This window comes from Crotalus tigris, unplaced genomic scaffold (genome assembly GCF_016545835.1).
Source record: "Crotalus tigris isolate CLP2741 ecotype Arizona unplaced genomic scaffold, ASM1654583v1 scf7180000017622.5263843, whole genome shotgun sequence".
NCBI lineage: Eukaryota > Metazoa > Chordata > Lepidosauria > Squamata > Viperidae > Crotalus > Crotalus tigris.
Window position 1 is genome coordinate 3161806 of NW_024096517.1, and position 23733 is coordinate 3185538.

At 44.8% G+C, this 23733-nt stretch overlaps 2 protein-coding genes across 5 annotated transcripts; both read right to left on the reverse strand.

Annotated features, from left to right (window-relative positions):
• Window positions 1–1196: 1196 nt before the first annotated feature.
• On the reverse strand, window positions 1197–4190 carry TIMM8A (translocase of inner mitochondrial membrane 8A). Its single transcript, XM_039330672.1, has 2 exons — window positions 3937–4190; window positions 1197–2164 (listed from the first exon to the last, which is right to left on the reverse strand). Exons 1-2 carry the CDS (start codon window positions 4066–4068, stop codon window positions 2003–2005), a joined length of 294 nt encoding a protein of 97 aa, XP_039186606.1. The 5' UTR covers window positions 4069–4190; the 3' UTR covers window positions 1197–2002.
• A 658-nt stretch (window positions 4191–4848) lies between these two features.
• Window positions 4849–22984, reverse strand: BTK (Bruton tyrosine kinase). Of its 4 annotated transcripts, XM_039330693.1 has the most exons (19): window positions 22692–22984; window positions 20766–20964; window positions 19700–19798; window positions 18853–18918; window positions 18095–18176; window positions 16995–17123; window positions 16110–16177; window positions 15804–15985; window positions 14429–14491; window positions 13769–13823; window positions 12977–13059; window positions 12277–12404; window positions 11796–11870; window positions 10955–11126; window positions 9603–9819; window positions 8817–8881; window positions 8549–8667; window positions 7047–7204; window positions 6590–6661 (listed from the first exon to the last, which is right to left on the reverse strand). In XM_039330693.1, the coding sequence occupies exons 2-19, from the start codon at window positions 20904–20906 to the stop codon at window positions 6590–6592; spliced, it is 1974 nt and encodes a 657-aa protein (XP_039186627.1). In that variant the 5' UTR covers window positions 20907–20964; window positions 22692–22984. The 4 variants fall into 4 exon arrangements, with proteins under 4 accessions (XP_039186616.1, XP_039186627.1, XP_039186638.1 ...); XM_039330682.1 differs by lacking the exon at window positions 22692–22984 and having other exon boundaries at window positions 4849–6661; window positions 20766–20906; XM_039330704.1 differs by lacking the exon at window positions 22692–22984 and having other exon boundaries at window positions 19700–19793; window positions 20766–20935.
• Between the last annotated feature and the right edge of the window lie 749 nt (window positions 22985–23733).

Sequence of the window (23733 nt, forward strand, 5' to 3'; positions counted from 1 at the left end):
ATTCCTAGATCACCTTCCTTGCTGTTTTCCTTTCTAGCAGCGGCACCGAATGAAGGGTGGGTGGGTGGCTATTTAAGTGTAGAAAAAATGACTTGTGCAGACTTATGTTCGTTTGAGGATTTAGGAAAACCAAGGATTTAGGACTTCAGACTAGAAAGTGAAACCCCTAGTCCAAAAGTGAGGGATACCAGTGCTAAATTTCTGATCTGTGATAATAAAGGCTGCCTCTTAAGTTTCCAGTTTTTTCCATTTTTACTTAGCTCAGTTCCATCACATCATTTATCTTAGAAAGTTTTCTTAGTTGTTCCGAGAAAACAGCTTTTATATCTTTATACTATAATGTCAATTTTGGGAGCTACAACAGGATAGGCAAAGATTGAGGGTCTTCTATCAATCAGCCAAGGAGTTAACCATATTCCAAGTGGGGAAAAAAACCCATTCCAATATACTAAGATCTCCCTTCTAAAAAATTGGAAGGTTAATAAATGTAGTGGTTGTATTTATGAATTGCTGGAAAGTGGGACTTTTTTTCCGCCACAATTTTCTGGTTTTCACTCCGACGGCCGTAGATAAGAGCATGGAAAAGAGAAAACAAAGTCATAATTAACAAGCTTGGTGGAGGTAATTCATAAAATTGTAGAGATTGCCCCAGAAAAAAACATTTAGCATGTGTCAGGCTTTAGGATACCAAAGACTCAGTTGCAAGAGAAGTGTTTTCTTTTAGCCTGTTTTTCTCCTAATCAGTCACTGGCAGGCCAACACAGCAATCTGTGTTGGAATCTGGAACAGTTACACAGATTTGTAAGCTAGCGAAATAATTTATAGCAGAAACTTGACAGAAACTTCTCATATTTACATTCATGTCCCCCAAAATTCTGTGCCTCACATCAAATGACTTGGCCATTCTCAATGAAATCAGCATTTCATGGCTTTCAGTAAGGACTGCCTGCATTATGAACTGACCAGCAATAGGTCAATTGCAAAATGTAAAAGGAGAACACTGAAGAGCACAGCGTTCCAGTTCTATAAGAACCAGGACTCGTACTCAGAATGATGCTGAATCCAGAATTTAATCTCACTCACTTTGAGAGACACACTTTCAGGAAGGTTAGTCTGGAACGTGCAACTGCTACTAAAAGCATCCCCTTTACCTCAGAACTTTGGCGAGCTAAAAGGAACGACCACCAACTCAAAGCTTAAAATGCATCCAATTGATGTTTATTCCACTGATCAGGAGGCAAGGAATTCAATGTAGAAAATCAAGACTGATTTTTGAACTTGGCAAGAGACATATTGGACCACATGAGCAGCAACCCCCTTCAACAGCCACACGTCTGGGGTGTTTCTTTCTACGGTGCTGAGGTAGGTTTGAAAAAACACCTCATCAAAGACAACGGATCTCTTCTGGCGCCCTTTTACAATCTAATCCCGTGCTTTGTCCAACTGCAAGGTCCACCCACCCACGGTTTACAAAGGTTAATTCAGTTGCAAGTCCAAACAAGTGACAATTGGATCATTTGAAAGAGCAGTGCCTAAGCACAGGACCCTTTTCAAGGCACGTTTGTACCCCTACTTTCCCCTGGAGCTGCATTAGTATCTGAGGCCGCCCAGTCCCCTTATCTCAAAAAGAACATTTTCAAGTTTCAAGGGGGTGTATTTTCCCCACCTTACTGCTGGGTAAAGATAGTCAAGGCAACCTTCTGTTATGAAGCTCCCATTATCCAGAGGGGGAAGAAAATTAAAACCTAGGGCAGCAGAAGTCCGGGTTAAATAGCAGATGTGTGACGTTGCATGGTTATTAATGTTCACCCAGTGGGCATTTAACACCAGAACTAAACTAGGTGACCGGAAAGCCCTGATGTCCATCTCAGATGTGGGGGCCAAGTTCCCTCACAGCTTATCATCGTTAGGAATCCTTTCTTCGGTTCTTTCTCCTCCTCTTCCATTCAAGACAGCGTTCTCCTTTTGAAATGAAGAAAGCAGCACCAGTGAACGCTTCCGCTCAGTCGGAGAGACTTTCGGAGAAGGGCGACTTGGACTTCTGCGTCTGCTCCAGCCGATTCAGAATAAACTGACTGGTGTCAATGAAACGCTCGACACAGTTCACAAAGCAGGTCTCGGCTCGGCTGTCCAGCTTGGGGCCAGGTTTATCCATGCATTTCTCCTGTTTTGAGGGTCACAAAAGAGAAATCATTCAACAGCGAGAAGAACCTGCGGTTTCAGCCTTCAGGCCTACGGTTAGCAAAGACATAAACCTGGCGTGTCTGACTTTGCTTTTCAGCCTATCCGAACTGCTGCCAACGCTTCGTGCGCAGGCTCGTTTCCACCCACCCACACACAAAAACTTACACAGTTGGTAACACTTGTCACAAATGTTGCTTTTATACAAAGACGACGTGCTTAGCCAGCACAGAAGCCAGGCATCAATCTGGCAAACAAGCGGATGGGAAGACACGAAAGTTCCCTTATTTCGCTTAGAGAAGCAGAAATGGGAAGAGCGGATTTCAATACAGGCAGTCCTCGACTTACAACAGTTCTCTTAGTGACCGGTCCAAGTTACAACGGAACTTAGCCATTGGAAAAAGTGGCTAATGCCTTTTCTTCACACGTTGCAGCCTCCCCAGTGGCATGACCACAATTCAAAAGCTTGCCAATTGGCTCCTATTTATGAGGTTTTGCAGTGTCTCCGGGGGTCACGCGATCCCTTTTTGTGACCTTCTGACCTGCAAAGCCAATGGGGGAAGCCCGGTTCATTTAACAACGGTGTGACTAATTTAAGAACTCCAGCGATTCACTTAACAACAAGAAAGGCCGTAAAATGGGTCAAAGCACACTTAACAAATGTCTTGCTTAACAACAGAAATTTTGGGCACAATTGTAAGTCGAGGACTACCTGTAGTGTGATCGGTGATCCTGACATGACGCTCGGTGCTTGTGAAAGTGTGGCGCAGTGGCAGACCCAGATCCAAGGGAGAGCCACTGGATCACGCGAGTCGTGGGATGACCCTGAACGGCTGGCTCAGCCTAAGCGGTTTTAATAGGGCTGTGGCGTGATTCCAATTAGGGAAAACCCCCACCTAAGCTGCTTTGAGCCTTGCAAAGAAAAACACGGACAGACACGCAACACATAAAGGCTACATGGCAATGCCTTACATACTGGCACCCCAGGAGCTCCCCACGTAAAACACAAAAGAATGCAGCTTCCTGGTTCCTAAATGCCCACCTGCTTGGCACACCGCCAAGAGCGTCTCCCCATAGAAGCACCCTATTATTGCCAGCAGCAGCAGCTCAATCTCCACTCCTAGGAGACTGCTCCTGATCCTGGAGGCTCTATTCCAGCCTGCTCAAAACTGATGCACCCCGTACCGGGTGGCTTTACCCCCGAGCGGCCAGCGAGCCTCAGCGGTACGAAAGTAAGTAAAATTCTTACATCCCCTGACCCCATGGGGATAAATCAACTGGCACAGGGGAGGGGAGGGGGGGGGCTACAGGCAGTCCTCGACTCACAACAGTGACCGAAGTTACAACAGCACGGAAAACAGGGACTTATGAGCACTTTCCACACTTAAGACCGTTGCAGTCTCCCTACGGCCGCGCGATTTACATTCGGACGCTCGACAACTGACTCCCGTTGAGGATGGGTGCAGAATTCCCGGGGGAGTCACGTGATCCCCTTTGGCGACCTCCCGACCAGCAAACCCAACGGGGGACACCCGGTTTCAGGCAACCACCGCGTGGCCAGTTCGCGTGGCAGGAAAAGTCGTAAAAAAAAAATGGGGCAAACGCTCGCTTAGCAAATGTCTCACTTAGCCACATCAATCCCGGGCTCCCTTCCGGCCGTAAGTCGAGGACCTATCCGTGCTACTCTCCCTCCCTCCCCCTCCCCTCTCCCTCTAGTGGCAGGGAGTTCCGCCGACCCTGCCTCTGCCGCCCTACCCAGCACAGCTCCGTCATCTGGTGCACGAGCTGCTGGAAGCGCTGCTTCTGCGTCTCCACCTCGATGAAGTGCTGCAGCTGCGGGTCGTTGACGGCCGCGCCCAGGTCCCCCGCGACGGACGACGGGTCCATGCCGGGCTCGGCGGGAGGACAGAGCCGGCGGCTGAATGGAGCGGGCGGGCGGCGACCTTCACGTGCCTCCCCGGGCCGGCCCTCCGCGCATGCGCGTCCGGCGCCCGCTTTTTTTTTTTTCCCCCGGCCCGCGAGCGCACGCACGCACGCTTCCGTTTTCCGGCGGCGCATTGGAGAGGAAAGCGGCAGAAGGGCCGGGAGGGAGAGAAAAAAAGAAGAGGAAATTAGGCGTTGGGGCGCCCTCTCCAGTGTTGGAGTGGTACTCACTCGACGAGTGCCAACCCAATGTAATTAGCGTTGTAATTTTCGTACTGTATATGTATATGCATATGATGTATATGTATGTATATGTATGTATGTGTGTGTATGTATATATGTGTGTGTGCACATAGATACCTAGCTAGCTAGCTAGCTAGCTAGCTAGCTAGCTAGCTAGCTAGCTAGATAGATAGATAGCTAGATAGCTAGCTAGATAGATAGATAGATAGATAGATAGATAGATAGATAGATAGATAGATAGATAGATAGATAGATAGATAGATAGATAGATAGATAGATAGATAGATTGAAATAGATAGATAGGTAGATAAGATATAGATTGAAATAGATAGATAGGTAGGTAGGTAGGTAGGTAGGTAGGTAGGTAGGTAGGTAGGTAGGTAGATAGATAGATAAGATATAGATTGAGATAGATAGGTAGATAGGTAGATAAGATATAGATTGAAATAGATACTTTTTTTCAAAGCCAACCTTGCACAGTGTAATCTTGAACCCTTTTATTTGAGGATGAACATACAAGCATACACATGTTCCATCTAATCATGTTAAGAGTTACAGAGTTGCTTAAGTCACAATCTCTGGCTTGCTCTCCTCCCTTTGCAGTGTGCAGAAATAAATAGACTGCATTGTAAGGCTATTTTAGGAACTCAGCCTTGACTTTGCATGTTATATACATATTCTCTACACAAACAGTGTTCAGGTTTATAGCTCACGTATCAGCTCTAAATGAACAGGATTTCCATGCAAACGAGAGAGCAAATGGATAGAAGAGATGGAGGGGAAAAAAAACACTAATAAGTACCCATTATAACTGGAAGCCTAAATTATGTGAGCTTGTTTTCAAAATCTGCATAGTAGAAAAAGCAGTTTGGTCTGCTCTACAACACATCCTGTGGCAGACTCTTTTTTCCCCCTTCCTCTTTATTACTTCACCATTCTATTTTCTCACTGCTTCAAAGCGAAACAGACCTCAGGTATGGCCAGTGCTTTTTTTCTAAAACAAAAAAAGGTGCCGGAACTCACATACGTTATACAACCCGCCTTGCCTACCCTACAAGGTTGCATCCAAAAAAGGTGCCGGAACTCCGTTCTGGGCGTTCTATGACAAAAAAAGCCCTGGGTATGGCTAATTTGATGGGAAGTCTCGTGCGTTGCACTGTTCTATCCTTTCTCTTATATTGCACCAACATTTACCCGTTTTGTATTTTCTAAAAGGGAAAGTTTTCTCAAAGTTTATCTGAAGAGTTCTACATACAGTAAGACTCCTGGCTTCAGTTTTTGCAAGCAGAAGAATTTTTCAGGACTTTGAATGTCATTTATAGGGAAAGAAGATATAAGATTAGTCAGATACCTTCTACAGTAAACAGAAATTAAAAGCAGATCTTCGTGTTCAGCAAAGCACCAGTGAACAAGTCCACAGGGATCCAAGAAAGATGGTGATGCAAATGAGTTTATTTTCTCTTTATGAAATGCAATTCATTTTCCTATCGCTTCTTTCCATTTTTATCATCACTGTCCAATACATTTTGGAGTAGCTGCATTCCCAGAAGTTTATTAAATCCCATTATCTTGTTCCAAGTGATCTTGGAAGAGCTACACATTCTTACACCAAAAGCCTCTGCTATTTGCCTGTAATCATAGTTTTCTAGCTTTTCTGCTCATTTCAACCAGGTGCCTTTACCCATCCAGCGGTGGGATTCAAATATGTGAACAACCAGTTCTCTGTGTGGATGCCGCTTCCGGAAGTCCATTCTGGGCCTGGGCAACAAAAAACTAGCTACCAGTTCTGATCCCATCCAATACTAAGCAGGATTTTTCCTGTAATCCAAGGTCAATCTCCAGGTGAGCAAAATCTGGGAGTGATCATGAAGGGAAGGCAGAAACTGAGGTGAGTCAGGGATCATAAATGAGGACAGAAAATGTCATGCTGGTTTTCTTTTCTGCTGACTTGGGAATGGGATGATAACACTTCAGCTCAACAGTGGGGACAAGCTGCACCTTATCCTGCTGGAAACACCTAAACAGCACTTGCTGACTTGTTAGTTTTGGCTGGCTTCAAAGAGAAACACAAAGGTGAGTTAAAGGCGACTTGAAGACAGTTCTCAATCGATCAAAGCACTTTGGTTGTGATTGCCTTCTTGCTGATTTTGCTTTCACCGTGTCCATTCAACAATTCTTCAGCAAACGGAGGAAGGTGGCAGCAATTCACAGAGAAAAATGTATATTGGGTAACCGACGGGAATCAGGCTTCTTCGTTCGCTAAATCCATAATGTGTCCAAGAAGGACTTGAAAACTTGGACGCTCTTCTGCTTTCTGGAAGAAGAAAAAAAGAGAGAGGAAACGGCTTATATAAAATAGTTTCTAAAAGAGATACCCAAGGGATCTTTCTCTGAAGTGCTTAAAAGATAAGGTCCCTCTCACTGGACTGTCTAAAAAGAAAGAGAACTTGTGAAGGGGTTATCAAAACAAATGCAGATAGTCCTTGACTCGCTGCAGTTGTTAAATTAGCAACACTTTGGTTAAGTGAATCTGGCTCCTCTGATGATTTTGCTCGTCAAAAAGGTCGCAAAAGGTGATCACATGGCCCTGGGACACTGCAACCGTCGCAAATACATGCCAGTTGCCAAGTGTCCCAATTCTGATCGTGTGACCATCGGGAGGGACGTTGCAACGGTAGTAAGCTATCAAGGAAACTTACCTCATGCCAACAACTGTACATGATGGTGTAGATCCTGTCGGAGGCCAGCTGGGGGCGGTAGAGACGCAGCCCTTTGATGACGTGATCGGTGGTCTCGCTGTTGGTGAACCTCTCGTAGGGCATCTTCCCCAAAGCGTGGACCTCCCACATCAGAACTCCTGTGCGGGGGGAAAGCATCCAGAACAGTGGTTCTCAACCTTTTTAATGCCGCGACCCCCAACCGGTCGTAAGTCGAGGACTAAACCGGTCGTACGTCGAGGACTAAACTGGTTGTAAGTCGAGGACTACCCAACTGGTCGTAAGTCGAGGACTTTCCCTGCCCGGGAGTGCCACGCATGCGTGGTGCCGCCACCTGCGCCGGCCGAGAGGTAGCTGGCAAGCAGCAGAGACGGAGCAGGCCGACCACCGGCTGGGCCACCAGCTGGCCCAGCCCAAGGGAGGTAAGGCACCCGCCGGAAAAGGGGGAAAAAATGGCGGACAGCCTTGCTTGGCGACCCCCGTGAAATGGTCGATCAACTCCAAATAGGGTCGCGACCCATAGGTTGAGAACCGCTGATCCAGAACATGAGGCCAGAGCGCCACAGCTAGTTTTAGCCTCCTCTGAAATGCCGCTCAGTTCTTCGTATAAGATTCCTGGCCTCTGGACCACAAAGTCTTTGCTCTCTTCCCCAAAAGGCGGTTGTGTGTACGGGACAAAGACGATACAGGTAGTCCTCCACTTACTACCGTACGTTTAGTGGACATTCTGAGTGACTTCTGACCATTTCTCACATTTATGGCCACTGCAGCACCCCAGAGTCACGTGATCAAAATATCAGAAGCTGGGCAACCGGTTCATATTTACGACGGTCGCCGTGTCCCAGGGTCATGTGATTCCCTCTGGTGACCTTCTGGCAAGCAAAGTCAGTGGGGAAGCCGGATTCACTTAACGTCCGTGTTACGTACTTAACAACGGCAGTGACTCACTTAACAGCTGTCGCAAGGAAGATCGTAAAATGGGGCAAAACTAACTTGGCAACGGTCTTTCTTAGCAGCGGAAATTTTGGGCTCAGTTGTGGTTGTAAGTCCAGGACTACCTGCAGTATCAGGCGGGATCAGGGCTTTTTTTGTCATGGAACGCCCAGAACGGAGTTCCGGCACCTTTTTTGGATGGAACCTTGTAGGGTAGGCAAGGCGGTTTATACGACGTGTGAGTTCCGGCACCTTTTTTTTTTTTTTTACAAAAAAAGCACCAGGTGGGATTATGTTACACGAGAGGTTATGTTGAGAGATGTTTTTCTGATGTAGCTACAACAGGAGGGACAAAGTTCCTGGCTTCTAATCTCTTAGAATTGGATGGCAAACAATGGCTTTGGAACACCTTTTCCCCACATCTGCTCTGGGGCCTAGGAACTCTATCATGGGCAGAGACTGTGACCAAGAATACTTTGTCATTACATTCATCAGCCCAGATGGCTTCTCCCCCTGATATCTCAGCTTCCATGCCCACATAGTCTGCTCACCAAAAGCCCAGACATCCGATTTGCTGCTGAACTTGCTATAGAGAAGAACCTCTGGAGGAGACCACCGGACTGGAAATTTGGATCCCACGGAGCTGATGTAGTCATCATCCAAGACATACCTGCAAACAGAAGAATTGGGTTGGGCAACTTGACGGTGTACACCTCAAGCCAATAACTCAAGGGGCTCACGGTCCATTGAAGAAAATAGACCATTTCTCCACCTTGGCAACTATCCCAACCTGCCAGACACGCTGACGTCAAAACTAACCTGGAAAGGCCAAAATCAGAGACTTTGACCACTCCTTGTTCATTGACCAAGCAGTTGCGAGCAGCCTGTGGAAGACAAACCAAGAGAGGAAGCGTCATATAAGTAGTGGGATACCCTAATGAAGCATATTAGTGTTTGTACAGCCATGAACCAGCATAAACTTAAAATCACTGTCTTCTGAGAATCAGGATACCTAAGCTTGTTACAAAATTCTCTGGATAGAGAATTGACTGTCAATATTTTAAACAAATAAATTTGCTTTGGACAGAAGGAAAAGGTTCATACAGTACCAGGGAGAGATAAACTCCCTGAAACCACCAAGGCAGGTAAACTATCCTGTCCCTGCATGGTGTGGATTTGGGGCCCCTGATGGCACTTTCACCCCTGTTCTAGAACTTCCATCATTACCCCAGTCTGAGCATCCCCGATGGCACTTCCACCCAGTTGTAGCACCTCCAACCTCCATCGTTATCCCAATTTGAGGATATGGTAGCACTTTCACCCCAGTTCTAATGTCTCCATCATCACCCCAGATTGAGGATCCCAGATAGCACTTTCATCCTAGTTGGGGGAAAGAAGCTACAGTTTTTCAGTATTGTCAGTAATCTCCAGAATCCTGTACTGGGTAGATACGTTGGCTAAGGTCACAGAGATGTATCCTTCAGCAACATCTGGAAGGTCACAAGTCATCCATGCCTCATCCATGACAAAGTCATTGTGGCAGTACAGCCCAAAACATTGATTTGAGTTTTCTCCCTTGGTTGAGTTAAGCAGTGCGTCACCTACCAAGTCTCTGTGTAAAAACTGTTTGGATTCCAGATATTCCATGGCCTCACAAACATCCTTGCACATATCCAAAAGCTCGGTGGCCTGGAAAGACCGCCGAGTATCCCGCAGGTAGGCCAAGAGACAACCTTTGGACAGGTACTCCGTGATAATCAAGATTGGTCTTTCCTTAGTGCAAACCCCAAACAGCTGCACCAGGTTCGCATGGGAAAGATTCCTGAAAAGGAAAGCAAGAGCCTCATTGGTTTAGAAATTCACCTTTGTCCTTCATCCCTTTTTTTCCCCTCAAGTGGCAGACAAAGAGCAGATCAAAGCCATCGTATTTATGTGGTATAATGAACAATCACTAGAACAGTGTTTCCCAAACTTGACAATTTTAAGGCATGTGGACTTCAACTCCCAGAATTCCACAGCCAGCGTTGCTGGCTGTGGAATTCTGGGAGTTGAAGTCCTCATGCCTTAAAATTGTCAAGTTTGGGAAACACTGCACTAGAATAATGATGTGTCTGTATAATTACCGGAATAATGCTGTGTCAGTATTATGTGACTAACCTAAATGCGCATTGCACTTGGATACAATGTATGTAGCAAACTCTCCATTGTATACCCGTGAGAAACGGACCCAATGTATTACAATGTGTATTTCAATGTGTATTCCTTTGTTCCTGAGAAAGGGAAAATATAAAACTGAAGTCTGAACCCTCCCTCGGGGTTCAGAATTGCTGGTTGCTATTGCTTCTGAACCTGTGCAATAAATCTCTCTGCTAAAACCCTCTGGAATTTTGTAAGAGTCCTTTCGTTTTCCACAAGAGTATCCTTTGTTCAACTTGGACTTCAAATGTGTCAGGAACTCAGCTGGGGCCATTCAGAAAATCTTTATGTTCTACTAAGCACCAACTGTAGTTTTTTTAAGGAGTAAATCCTGATTAAACCAACCTTAGTTGGCGTGGTGTGCAAACCCAGTACTCCACTCTAAACTGGCTTTTGGTATAAGTGACAGGAAGAGGAACATTCAAATCCATTGCAAAGGAAAGTCTTCCTTCTGGCTACAGACGGAAGAGAATTGTCCTCAGGTTAATAGTTGAGAAGTATCTACCCAAATCCCCTTCCTTTAATGACAGGGTTCCAAGAACAGGGTTGAAATAAGTCTGAGCCTCCACCATTTGTGATGGACCACATTGGGCAATCTGAAAGTCCACAGAGACGTTCAGAATTGGAACGGAATCCCAGCAAGCATAGCAAGAAGTGAAGGATGCTGGGAGTAGTAGTCCAGCAACTTCTGGAAGGTTCCTCACCCCGATCTAAAGGAAAGTCTTGACAGAAAGAAGACGAAAAAGGAGGTGTTGGCTCACATCATGACTTTGGCTTCATCGATAAACGCATCTTCTGACATGCAGCCTTCTTTGATCATCTTGATGGCCACGTCGTATTGACCTCGCCACTTGCCATGTTTCACCACCCCAAACTGGCCTGTCCCCAGCTCTTTCAGAAATGTCAGTTCCTTCAGATCAATCTCCCATGCCCCTAGGAATGACACAAAGCAGGGGGTGGGTGAAAACGGATAGCCATCTGGAGGAGAAGAAGACCATATGGACAACTTCCCACAATGTCCCAAAGCATCTAACATAACCTCACTGAAGGGCCCTGTGGGAAGTGAACGGGTGGCTTCTGAATCACAACCCCATATCAGATATAATCTACAGCAGTGGTTCTCAACCTGTGGGTCGGGACCCCATTTGGGGTCAAATGACCATTTCACGGGGATCACTAAACCATGCTGTCCGCCATTTTTTCCCTTTTCCCTAGCTGTCCTACTCCCTCTTATTGGTGGCCACACCCACTTGGGGGTCACCGCAACATGGGGAACTGTATTATGGGGTCACGGCATTAGAAAGGTTGAGAATCACTGATCTACAGGCTATATTCACTCAATGTGCTTTTGAATTAACTGGTTAATATTGGCTATTGAATTAACTGGGTCGGCACAAAACACCCAACATGAATTATGAGAGAGAGCACAGCCCACTAAATGACAAGGAAGGAAGGAAGGAAGGAAGGAAGGAAGGAGGGAGGGAGGGAGGGAGGGAGGGAGGGAGGGAGGGAAGGAAAGCTTAGCAACTGCTAAATTGTTCATGGATCTAATTTAGTGAACCCAACCATAGGCATCAGCAGTTAAGAACATTCAGGTATTACCATATCCAAGACCTGCAGTGGAAGGAGCAGATTTTTGTTGTGCTGACACTGGATACTTCAATCGGGAGATAAGTCCTGGTAGATAAAAATAAAGATGTGATTAGAAGGTTATTCAATATAAGAAGAGTCCATTTGGTGCTGGGCTAGAAACCAGGAGGCTAGGAGTTGTAGTTCTGTCTTGGGCATGGCATCAACTGGGTGACCTCAGGCCAGTTCCCACAATGCTCCGTAGCTCCCAACATGGCATGCATTTGGGGCCTTGTGGGAAATTAAATTAGGAAGAAGGGGTGCAATTTCCCAGATTCAACAGTATCAGCTAAGTCAGGGGTCCTCAACCTTGGCAACTTTAAGACTTGTGGACTTCAACGCCGAGAATTCCTCAGCCAACTTTGTCCTCAAGTCTTAACGTTGCCAAAGGTTGAGGGCCCCTGAGCTGAGCAATCGATGGCGGATACCTCTGGAAACAGGTGCTCCTCCTCACCTGCGGAGTTGTGTTGGTGATAGTTGATGAGCTCCGGGATAGTGTTGAAGTGGTGCTTCTCGGCCAGGAAATATTTGTTCTGCGCTGTCGAGCACACCACATAGTGGCGGATGGTGCCCTGAGGCTCCCTAAGGAAGCAATTGGGACGTTAAAAAGAGATTCCGAGATAAGCGGAAGACGGCGACAGGAGAAATTGGGACAAGAGCAGGAAGGAGCCCTTAGGAAAAGAGAGAGAAGGTCCACCCCAGTTTAGAAAGGAAGCGTGAGAAAGTTGGAATGGGATGCCGAGGTCATCTAGTCTACCCCACGGTTCAGTGCAGGAATTTCTCCCCCCCCCCAATATTTAAAATTCTTAACGACTAATGATACAACGGAGGATCTATAAGAAACAAAATTACTAATGTCATTACATTAATTGGGAACCTATAACTGGTTAAGAATAAATTATTACGCCTTTGTCCTGTATAACTGATAAGCTTAAACCAGATGAACTAAAAGCCATCTTCTGGATGATCGTGATATTGCTGTATTTTTTTTTAAATTATTATTTGGTCAACTTTTCTTTACAAAAACTATATACCTTCAAACAGCCTATCCCACTGTCAACCATAATGATGTTTCTCCTGATACGGAGCTCTTCTTGAGGACTAGCCTGGTGTGGGATTCACATTTATTTTTTTTATCAGTAGGTCACACTTACCCGGAGGACTTAGCAAACACAGAGACGGTGTATTTGCCTGTCTTGCTGACAGAATCTCGAACAATGAAACCGCCATCTTTGCTCTGAAATAGAAAAATGCCTAAATTTTTCAGTTGTAAAGTTTGGAGAATGATTTTTGGAGAATTTTTCAGTGTAAGACAAGACCTGGGGCTCTTCACAAATCCGTTGTGAGTTTGCCCTTGTGAGTAAGCCCTTTGATAAAACTACACTGACCTAGAATGCTGGATTACTAGCCCTAGTAGCAGTAGTTAGTAGTACGGTGGTAAAACTAAATAGTTTTGTCTGAACTCTACATCTAAATCTACTGCACCCCTCACAAGCAAAGAGAAATTCTTGGCATTTAATTTAGGATCCTAAAATGAAATGATATACTAAACAAACTAGGTCCTGGTCAACTAGTTCCTGGTCAACTAGTTCCTATTCCTGGTCAACTAGTTCCTGGTCAACTAGTTCCTATTCCTGATTGAATCCAGAAGCTAAATAAATAAATAAAAGGGGTACAGAACATAGTCAGTGTATTCAAAGTCACAGGTGACCCCCCAAATCCTTACTTAAATTCCTTGCAGTGTTTCTCAAACTTGGCAAATTAAAAATGTACGGACTTCAACTTCCAGAATTCCTCAGTCAATAAATCCCCCCCCCCAACTAGCTGGGGAATTCTGGGAGTTGAAGTCCACACATCTTTAACTTGCAAGGGTTGAGAGTCCCAAATTCCTTGCAATGAAAAGAAGAAGAGGGAAAACAAGCAGACAGACACACACAAGGCACTACCTCTTTCTTCAGCAATTCTTCTGCTTGTCTTCTGGTTATGTTTTTTAAATACCACCTAAAACACGACAAGATAATTGTCAAGAAAGAACCCCTAGGATGAAGAGCCTTGTGGGAGGAATTTATTTGGAATAAAGAATGAAAATGAAATTCTCCAGAATTTATTAGTGGTTCATTCCCAAAACTGCCCTTCTGTTTGATGCAAATATGGCGGGGAAAAAACCCAATGTTGAGCATCTGTGTGTTTTTTTCAGCATGCCCCAGTTTCTCCCTTCCTGCTCATCTTATTACCAGCTGATTTTTTTCCTCTGGAGTCCAGATGGACAAACTACATCTCAAATGATGGAGGAGGCATGGGACATCTAGAGGAAGAAGACTGACAATGGGGCAGAAAATCCCGCACTTGGACTGAATAATGCAGTCCATCAGCCTTCTGCAGTCTAGACTCCATTAGATGTGTTAGAGCAGGAGTCTTCAAACTTGGCCCTTTTATGACTTGTGGACTTCAACTCCCAGAATTCCTTAGCCAGGCAGTGCCTGGCTGAGGAATTCTGGGAGTTGAAGTCCACAAGTCATAAAAGGACCAAGTTTGAAGACACCTGTGTTAGAGTATATATGGCATCTCCACGAATGGCTCCAGCCCATGGATCAGAGGATACTCACTCAAATATCTCCAGAGAATCTCTTGTTTCGGTGATGTAATTGGAGGGAATGTAACCTTGTTTCCTGGATGAAAGGAAGCAGAAGGAGAAGGGGAAGAGGAAGAGGAAGAAGGATGGTAAGACCACTAGAGTTCTCGTGCAGAATGTCTGTCTTCCTTTATTCAATCTCAGAGAATGGCAAATCCAAAAACGAGAATCTTGATGCTTATATAGGTAAGTTGAATATAGGCATTGCCTTATTCAACATCACAAACAACTGCTCAAAACCGACCCTGTTTGGGAATTTCCCACAATTAAAGGAAGTCAGACATGATGGGGCAGATCTTTTAGTTGTGCGAGTAGATTAAAGGCAACTCTCCTCACTTCTTCAGTTTAAACCCTTGGGAACTCTATCTCTGGGATATTAAGCTAACATCAATCTAGATCAGCAAGGCTGGCTGAGGAATTCTGGGAGTTGAAGTCCACACATCTTAAAGTGGCCAAGATTGAGAAACACCGATCTAGACCCGGGGTCTCCAAACTTGTGGATTCCAACTCCCAGAATTCCTCAACCAACCATGCTGGCTGGAGAATTCTGGGAGTTAAAGTGAAAGGATTTTATTGTGCTTATGATTTTAGTATGTTTAAGTTTGACATTAGCATTTATTTTATATATAGTAACCATTTTATATTGATAATTATAGTGTTATCATGTCATCATTGTTTTGTTATTTTGTAATTATTATTTTGTAGTTAATTGCTTGATCAGATGCTTTATATATATATTGGAAAAGTAAGGGCTTCATACTTTAAGTATAGGTGATTGCTTATATGAAAAGAGCACAGTAAGGGGAGGGGGAAAGGAGTTACGGATGGAGCCTGGGTTGCTGTGTATGAGTCATCATCCAGGAATTGTTTTTTTGTGCCATCTTATGCCTAGTACCAAGACCTGATCTCTTTGTTCTGAAAAGGTATAAAAGGTGGAAGACATCTTTTCTACCAGCCACGAAGAGAGATGGGGTCACCCAACTCTGTTTTGATCAAAATAAAAGTTGTTTGCTTGCTGAAACCTCGGCTCAGGAGTTTCTTTGGTTCTTTTAAATTCCTGAGTAATGCTGGGGCAATTGTGAGGTTAAGTGGAAAACCTTACAAAAGTCCACATGTCTTAAAGTTGCTACATTTCAGACCCTTGATTTAGGCCAGGGGTAGGCAACCTTGGCTCTTTTATGACTTCGTGGACTTCAGCTCCCAGAATTCCTGAGCCAGCCATGCTGAGGGAAAGAGAGAGGTTTCCAAGCTCAGCCATGCTGGCTGATCTAGGCCATAAACCAAACCACAATGAAACCCACCCCAAAACACTGTGCCCATCCAAACATTGATGTCCTCCCATCTCATACCCGTTCTGGTCTTGTGCCCGCCACCAAGATTCACTGCTCTCCTCCAGGATGAGATATTCTTCCCCTTTCTGCAGCTGCAAGTCTTGGTCATTCATGGGGGTGTAATCGTAGAGAGCGATCACTTTCCTGGTCTTAGAAGGAATGCTGGTTGATGGCTTGGGCGGCAGAGGCTTCTTCATGAACTTTGGATAAATTGGGACAGTGAGGAGGAAAATAGTGAGGCCTTCCAGGGATCTGGTCACGAGACTTGTGCACTGCCCAGGCATTGGTGGTGTCAAATCTACCCACCCCTGCCCATGAAGATACCTGGTTCTCTTCTGGTGTTGGGGGCAACGGCTTTTCGGGCTTCTGAAGCAAACGGCCACTTTTGAAACCTGCAAGGAGAGGACAGTTGTGATTGATTGATTGATTGATTGACTGATTGATATGGCTGACATCCTGCCCTTCTGTCCATAGGTTCCTAACCATTACAGGTAGTCCTTGGCCTAGGCCAGCGGTAGGTGACCTTGGTTCTTTTATGACTCGTGGACTTCAACTCCCAGAATTCCTGAGCCAGCATGGGGGAACTATGGCCCCCTCATGATTGGTGGACTTCAACTCCCAGAATTCCTGAGCCAGCATGGGGGAACTATGCCCCCCTCATGACTCGTGGATTTCAACTCCCAGAATTCCTGAGTCAGCATGGCTCAGCTTGGAAACCTCTCCCTTTCCCCTCAGCATGGCTGGCTCAGGAATTCTGGGAGTTGAAGTCCACAAGTCATAAAAGAGTCAAGGTTGCCTACCCCTGGCCTAGGACCACAATTGGGTCTAGAATTTCCATTGCTAATCAATGGTGGTTATGTGAATCCCACCCGAATTTACAACCATTTCTGCCACAGTGAATCACATGGGCCTTAAATGAATCCAGCTTCCCTTGTTGACTTTCTTTGTCAAAGGCAACAAAGGAAGGTCACAAAACAAATGACTCCGGGATGCCACAAGCATGCCAGCTATTAAGCGCCTAATTTTTGATCACGTGATTGTGGGGATATCCTAAGTGTGAGGACCCAGTTGTAAGTCCCTTTTTCGGGGATGTTCTAGCTCTGAACAGCACTAAACGGTTGTAAGTTGAGGACTATTTGTACAATGAAAGGAAGAAGGAAAGATGGAGACGGAGATCAGAGGGAAGGAGAATGCGAGATGATCCCTTACTTTGACTCCTGCCTGCCAGAACTTTGCAACCCATGGCCATTTTGGCAGTCTGGAAGCAGCAAAGATATTGTCCATCTGTCCAGAAACAAGGATGATACTTCTGCACCAGGTTGCTGTTATAGTAGGTCACTGCAGCAAGATGGAACAAGAGAGGAGATTTCTGAAGAGCATGCTAAGAACTAACTCATTGTGGTCTGATTTATTTGTCAAAACATTCACTTAGCAATTCAACATTATGTTCATGACATCCAGACTGCTCAGGTTACTTTAATCCTGAGTGAACAAAACACAAGGATGTGTTTGCTTATCATGCGATGCTCAAACCAATCAATCTATGATTTTACAGCTTTTAACCTGACGTCCTAGTTCACATAACCTACTTGGAAAAAATCTGTTACCTACAACACAAGCTATCAGTTGTCTTTTTAGTTGAGTCTGACATATTGTACAAACCCAGCCATTATACCGGTCTTATGCCTAGGCCAGGGGTAGGCAACCTTGGCTCTTTTATGACTCATGGATTCAACTCCCAGCTATGCTGGCTCAGGAATTCTGAGAGTTGAAGTCCATGAGTCATAAAAGAGCCAAGGTTGCCTACCCCTGTCCTAGGCCCTTGCTTGGTGACAACCATCAATCTCATAATAAACCTTTCTTTCATTTGTTTCTCCCCAACATTTTTATCCGGCCATCCAACAACAGTAAAATTAAGCCATAGCTTTAATCACAATTAGAAAACCCATAAAAAGCAGATTAGGGGATGCAGAAGCTGAATGTATGAATTAGTGACGGATATAAAGCCTAATAAATAAATAAATAAATAACAGCAGGCAGCTACAATGATAGACAGCGCTGAAATGCTACTTTCAATTAAAGTCTTAGATCTTTAGAAAACTGCCAGTTTTAAAAACTGTTCAGTTTTTAAAAGAACTTTCCCCCCAAAATTGATGGTCTACAAATGCATTTGGGTCACCACCTCCCTGAATTATGTGTCTGCACTTTGTTTGATGGACAGCCTGATACATTTCAGATACGGCCCTTCTCTGATGTCTCAGATGTTTCAACCACATTACAGATGTTTCAACCACATGGACGACACTGACTGTTCTTCAGTTGGTGAATCCAGCGGGTCCGTAATTCCTCCATGGGAGAGAAGACATAAAGGGGTCCTTCATCGTATACAACCTTGGGGACACACAAAGCAGAGATAAAAAACAGTGGTTAAAGTATAGATAGTCCTCTATATAAATGATGTATTTTTTAATACCCCATCTTTTGTCAAGAAAATTTACTTAGGAGTGTGCTCACTTGTCTGAAATAGTATAGGTCAGTGGTTCTCAACCTGTGGGTCGCGACCCCATTTGGGGTCGAACGACCATTTCACGGGGGTCGCCAAACAACGCAGTCTGCCATTTTCCCCCCCTTTTCCTTAGCTGTGCTACTCCCTTTTATTCTATTGGCTTTTGAAAGCCAATAGAATAGATTCTCTTGAATAGAGTCTAATTCTATTGGCTTTCCAAAGCCAATAGGAATTGTCCAGGCTGTCTCTGCCCTGCTGAGCCCACCAAAAGTTCCAGTCTGCAAACGGTGCTGCACCAGTTGAGTAGTCCTCGACTTACGACCGGTTGAGTAGTCCTCAACTTACGACCGGTTGGGGGTTGCGGCATTAACAAGGTTGAGAACCACTGGTATAGGTTCTCCTGTTTGAGCGTGGCTGACTTAGGAATTTTGGGAGTTGAAGTCCACGAGTCATAAAAGAGCCAAGGTTGTCTACCCCTGGCCTAGTCTGACACAGAAGCCCAAGCTTCCTTGTTAGTGATTCATCAGTGAGGACTGGAAAGCTGATAGAAAAGAAACTTACTTGGAAGGGATAAGGAAACCGCTCTATAATGGAAATCTGCTCGTGTTCATTTGCATCTTCTTTTCGCTGCATGCAAAAGAGTTTGGAAATTAAATTAAATTAAGGTGACCAACCGTCCTCCTTTAGGGAGGACAGTCCTCCTTTTGTAAGTTCTGTCCTCCCTCAAAAAGTGTCCTCCTACATGTCCTCCTTTTTGATATTTGAAGACTAATCTGCAGGGCTTTTTTATCCCTTATAGAACGCTCAGAACAACTTTTGCATGAGCTGTGCTACTCCCCCTATTGGATTTTGAAAGCCAATAGGAATTGCTGCTGAGCGCGCCAAAACACCCGGCCGGCAAACTTTGCACATGCAAGTTGTCTGTATTATTGTTGCAATGAATAAAATGTTTCTTTTATTTACGCTATTTTTTTCTTCAATTTATTTGTGTCCTCCTTTTCATTGTAAAAAAGTTGGTCACCTTAATTAAATGAAATTAATAAATAACACATACATACATACATACATACGAGTACATCAAAGCTAATTCTATGCTTTCACAACGCACATCTGGGAAAGTTGGAGCCCTACTCCTAGCTCCCACAGGCAAAATGCAAAAACATCTTAATTTTCATAATCTGACTGTAAAATTTCCTTCCTACCAAGCCAGTTAGACGCCATTCTTTGTGGCTGGCTTTCCATTCCTAGCCAAGGATCCTAGTTTGGATATAACAGCAAAAAAAAACAAACAAAAGAAAAAAGTAAAGGATGCTTTTTTCTTTTATCATTTGACTGGTAGCTTCCACCAACAGGCCACCTGTTTGAGATTAAGCCAGCATTCTTACAAGAGGCAAAAATGTCTCCTTACCGATATCCGTCGTTCTGGAGGGGGGTCATTTTCTGGAACCACAATCTCGACACAAGTGATTTTATCAATGTCCACCGAGCCCTTCTTACTTCCTCTGCGCTGGAGGAAGAAAGTGAAAATATTTGGAAGGTGTTTTTTTTTTTTAAAGAGACCTAAAATTTCAATCTACAATTTGTGCAGTTGGAGAGATGGGTGAGATACAGTGACCTGAGGGGTGTCAGAAGACAGTTCTGCACAGTGACTATATTTTATCAGCCAGATGATGACTTCATTCTTGAACCCCAAAATACATGCCCTTGACACTGTATTCCTCCAAAATCCTTTTTTTTATAGGCGCTAGAACAGTGGTGGCGAACCTATGGCACGCGTCCCAGAGGTGGCACTCAGATCCCTCTCTGTGGGCATGCGCACTGTCACCCCAGCCCCGCCTCCCCCTGCGGTCCCCTTCTCACCAGTAGCCCCCCTGGAGGAGAGTCACCCCTGAGCGCGATCTGCACGGAGCAGCGCAGCCAAGGACATGGCAGCTGGGCAGTGGGGACAAGACTCCGCCATCACACCCCATCACGTGCAGATGATGCTGCGGGGCACGGGCGGAGGGTGTAACTGCCACGGCGCTGCTGGGCCGCTTGGGTGATCTACTGCGGTGGGCTGTGGAGGCGGTGGGTGGCCTTATGGCGGGGAGCAGGGATGGAGAGGGTGGGGCGCAGAGTGGGGTGGGGCAGGGCGGGCGGGGAAGCAGGGGCGGTTTTGGGACAGGTTCGCCATCATTGCATTAGAACTTTTCATGACAGTTGCAAAATATTAGCTAGTTCAGAAGATCTGCACATTCTTCCATTCCCAGGAAATGATTAACCAAATTCCCTGTCATCAAACACTTATATTAGCAAGAGAATTAAGAGCCCTCCATACAGCGCTAACAAACCTAGGGATGAAATGGGTGGATAAAGTGAGAGTATCCAGTTGTCGATGTTTCTGAGACCTCATCCTTTTTCCCTTTCAATAAATCTGGTTAAAGAAGACTTTGGGCCAATCTTGTTTTTCTGTTGTTCAGTTCTCCGGGACTCACCCCACGTTCAAAGTCATATTCATAGTAAGAGAGCTTGCTTTCTGTCAACAGAAACAGGCGCTTCTTGAAATTCAGCGGAGACGTTTTCTTCTTTTGCTGAGAACGCTTCAGGAAGATGCTCTCTAGGATAACATTGGACATGACGCCTCTTTTCCTCCTTTTCCTCTTCCTCCTCCGTGATCAATTTGCTGGACTGCCGCTGCCAACAATCATAAAAACACTAAGGAAAATCCAACAGCAGGATTTATTTCTATCCAATCAGAGATGGCAGTGCCACGTTCTGCAGCCAGAAGTATTCAATTCTGTAGAGTTGCTGGCATTTGGGTGGCACGTAGATTTAATAGTTTTTATCCTACTTATTTATTCCTATCCTGCCTTTATTATTTTTACAAATAACTCAACGTAACAAACATATTCATACCTTCTCTTATTTTCCCCATAACGACAACCCTGTGCGGTGGGGTGGGGCTAATAAATCATAAGTTACCAATAGAAGGTAGTAGGAAAGATGAGAAGATAAGAAAGATGAGAATATGAGGAGGATAGTAGCAATACAGCCCTACTACATGGGTAAGTATCCTTTAAGTATAAGACAGTGCTGTGGGAATTAGATGTTCAGCAGAGCGATGGCACAGGGGGAAAACCGCTTTTGTGTGTCTAGTTGTTTTGGCATGCAATTAGACTATTATTAGATATTAGACTCTAACATCCTGAGAAAACAGCTTGAATTAAAAAGGAAAAAAAAGGAAGTGCTACAGTACTTCCTTGAACCAGTTGACTCCAGTCAGGGAAATGATTATCATTTTGACATACCCTGCAACCCCATTTTTGCACCGGTTCAGCACCTACTGTGTACCAATGTGCTTTATGAAAAAAATGGGGCTATGCAACCCTAACATCAAGCAAAGGAAGCCTGGAGTCCTAAACCGTCTTCTGCTTGAAGACACTCATCCGAGCCAACCTTACAATCTCCCCTGAGCAGTATCTCTGTTGTCAAAATGCTGCTCCTACCAGGATGATTTCCATAATAACTGGAGTCTGCCTTCTAAAGTCTAACTTTAAGAAAAGGTTGACGCAAGGTGGCTTCAGATTCTAGAAAAGCCCAATTGTACGCTGCTAATCCTTGCCCTGCTTGTCTTTCCTTCAAGCTAACTATATCCAGTATCTACCTTTGGTCTGCCCATCTTTGCATCTTTGTGTTGGGCTTTAGCTTCACAGATCATGTGAATTTGGCCGTTGTGCTTTGCAAACCACCTATTACAAAGATGAGTGGCATGTATGAACCCAGCCAGAGTAACTCTGTAGAAGGCTGAAGGCTGAAATCCTATAAAAGTCAAGTAGACAGAACTTGCTTCTGAGTCAAACTAGGCCTCTACAAAATGTCCATGCCAAATAGGAAGAGAGCTTCTCTCTTGAAAATGCACACATCTGTTAGTGAATGCAGCTGCCTCTTCTGTGTAATTTTTTTTTTAAATCAAGAATCGCCCTGCATGCCCTGTAAGCTTTCAGACTGCCTATAATGGACAGCTGCATTCTCAGAGATTTGCAAGGCTGGGTTCCCAGAAAGGTGCCACGTTAGAGGAACGTGCATCAGACAGACGTAAATATTATATAAAATGTTTGTATTTATTTCTCCTCCAGGCATTAACCCAATACTGATATAGAACAATTGTTTTAATTGCTTAAAAGCTCTTTCTTTGCTAGAATGAAGAAAGAAAGAAAGAAAGAAAGAAAGAAAGAAAGAAAGAAAGAAAGAAAGAAAGAAAGAAAGAAAGAAAGAAGGAAGGAAGGAAGGAAAGGATAGAGATGAGAGAGAGAGATAAGAGAGGAAGAGGTAGAAGTAGAAATAGAGGTAGAGATATAGTGATAGATAGATAGATAGACAGACAGACAGACAGACAGATATAAAGAAACAAAGTCACTTACTGGCTATTTCCTCTTTCTTTCCTTCCGCAAATGACAGGCAATCCTTTCAGCAGGGCCCCCCCAGATCCTGGGAGATGTGACCCCCACTGCCTTCCTGATGTTTGAGCAGAGGGTGACAGCGATGGCAGTGGCCGGAGATTGATTGGAAGAGCCACATTGAACAACATGCAGTCCAGCTCTCATCTGAGCCAACCCCACCCTTTCAGTTCCTCTTTTCTTAGTTTCTGACCGAGCTGTGTTTCCTCTCACTGAGAGGCCACATGGGTGCAAAAGAAGACTATTTTAATTTTGGGGGGAGGGAAGAAGGGATCTCTCGTCTTTGCCCTCCCCCCTAAAGGCAATGAAATCCTCTCCAGATGCGAAAGAACTGCTGGACAGATGTGGAAGCCAACCATGGAGACCAAAAGGACCAACAAAAGGTTTTCACCTAAGGTTGCACAGTATTCTTCCTCCAACAGTTGGGTTAGAAGCGTCCTGTGGAATCCAAAAGTTTGCTACTTGAACTATGGCCTATCGAAAGAACGGCTGGCACAGCAAAGCACAAGAGACCAAAACAGCTGTGGTTGGCACGAAGAGTTTAACTGGTAGACCCTAATAAAGGAGAATATTTGTAGCTCAGGGTTGAAATGAGAGGTCCTTGGTGCTCTCTGCGCTTTAGTTGTTTCCTTGCAGACGTTTCATGACCCAACTAGGGAACATCATCAGAGCTAGCACTGATGATGTTCCCTAGTTTGGGTAAACACTAGATTCAATCACACACACATTAAGCCCTGGGATTGGTTTGGGTTTAGCTGTGTGGTCCCAATTCATATACTCCATACCCTGAAATGTATGGTTCCTATAACCCAGTGGTTCTCAACCTGTAGGTCGGGACCCCATTTGGGGTCGAACGACCATTTCACGGGGGTCACCAAACAACGCAGTCCACCATTTTTTCCCCCTTTTCCTTAGCTGTGCTACTCCCTTTTATTCTATTGGCTTTTGAAAGCCAATAGAATAGACTCTCTTGAATAGAGTCTAATTCTATTGGCTTTCAAAAGCC

Bases quoted from the DNA above. Each gene is read 5' to 3' on its own strand.
- TIMM8A (XM_039330672.1), bottom strand. From the start codon at position 4,068: ATGGACCCGTCGTCCGTCGCGGGGGACCTGGGCGCGGCCGTCAACGAC. The intron at 2,165-3,936 runs GTAGGGCGGCAG...CCCTCAAAACAG, and splicing joins AGATGACGGAGCTGTGCTGG to GAGAAATGCATGGATAAACC.
- BTK (XM_039330682.1), bottom strand. From the start codon at position 20,906: ATGTCCAATGTTATCCTAGAGAGCATCTTCCTGAAGCGTTCTCAGCAA. The intron at 19,799-20,765 runs GTGAGTCCCGGA...TTCTTCCTCCAG, and splicing joins AATATGACTTTGAACGTGGG to CGCAGAGGAAGTAAGAAGGG. The intron at 13,060-13,768 runs GTAGTGCCTTGT...TTTCTATTTCAG, and splicing joins AAGAATTGCTGAAGAAAGAG to AGCAAAGATGGCGGTTTCAT.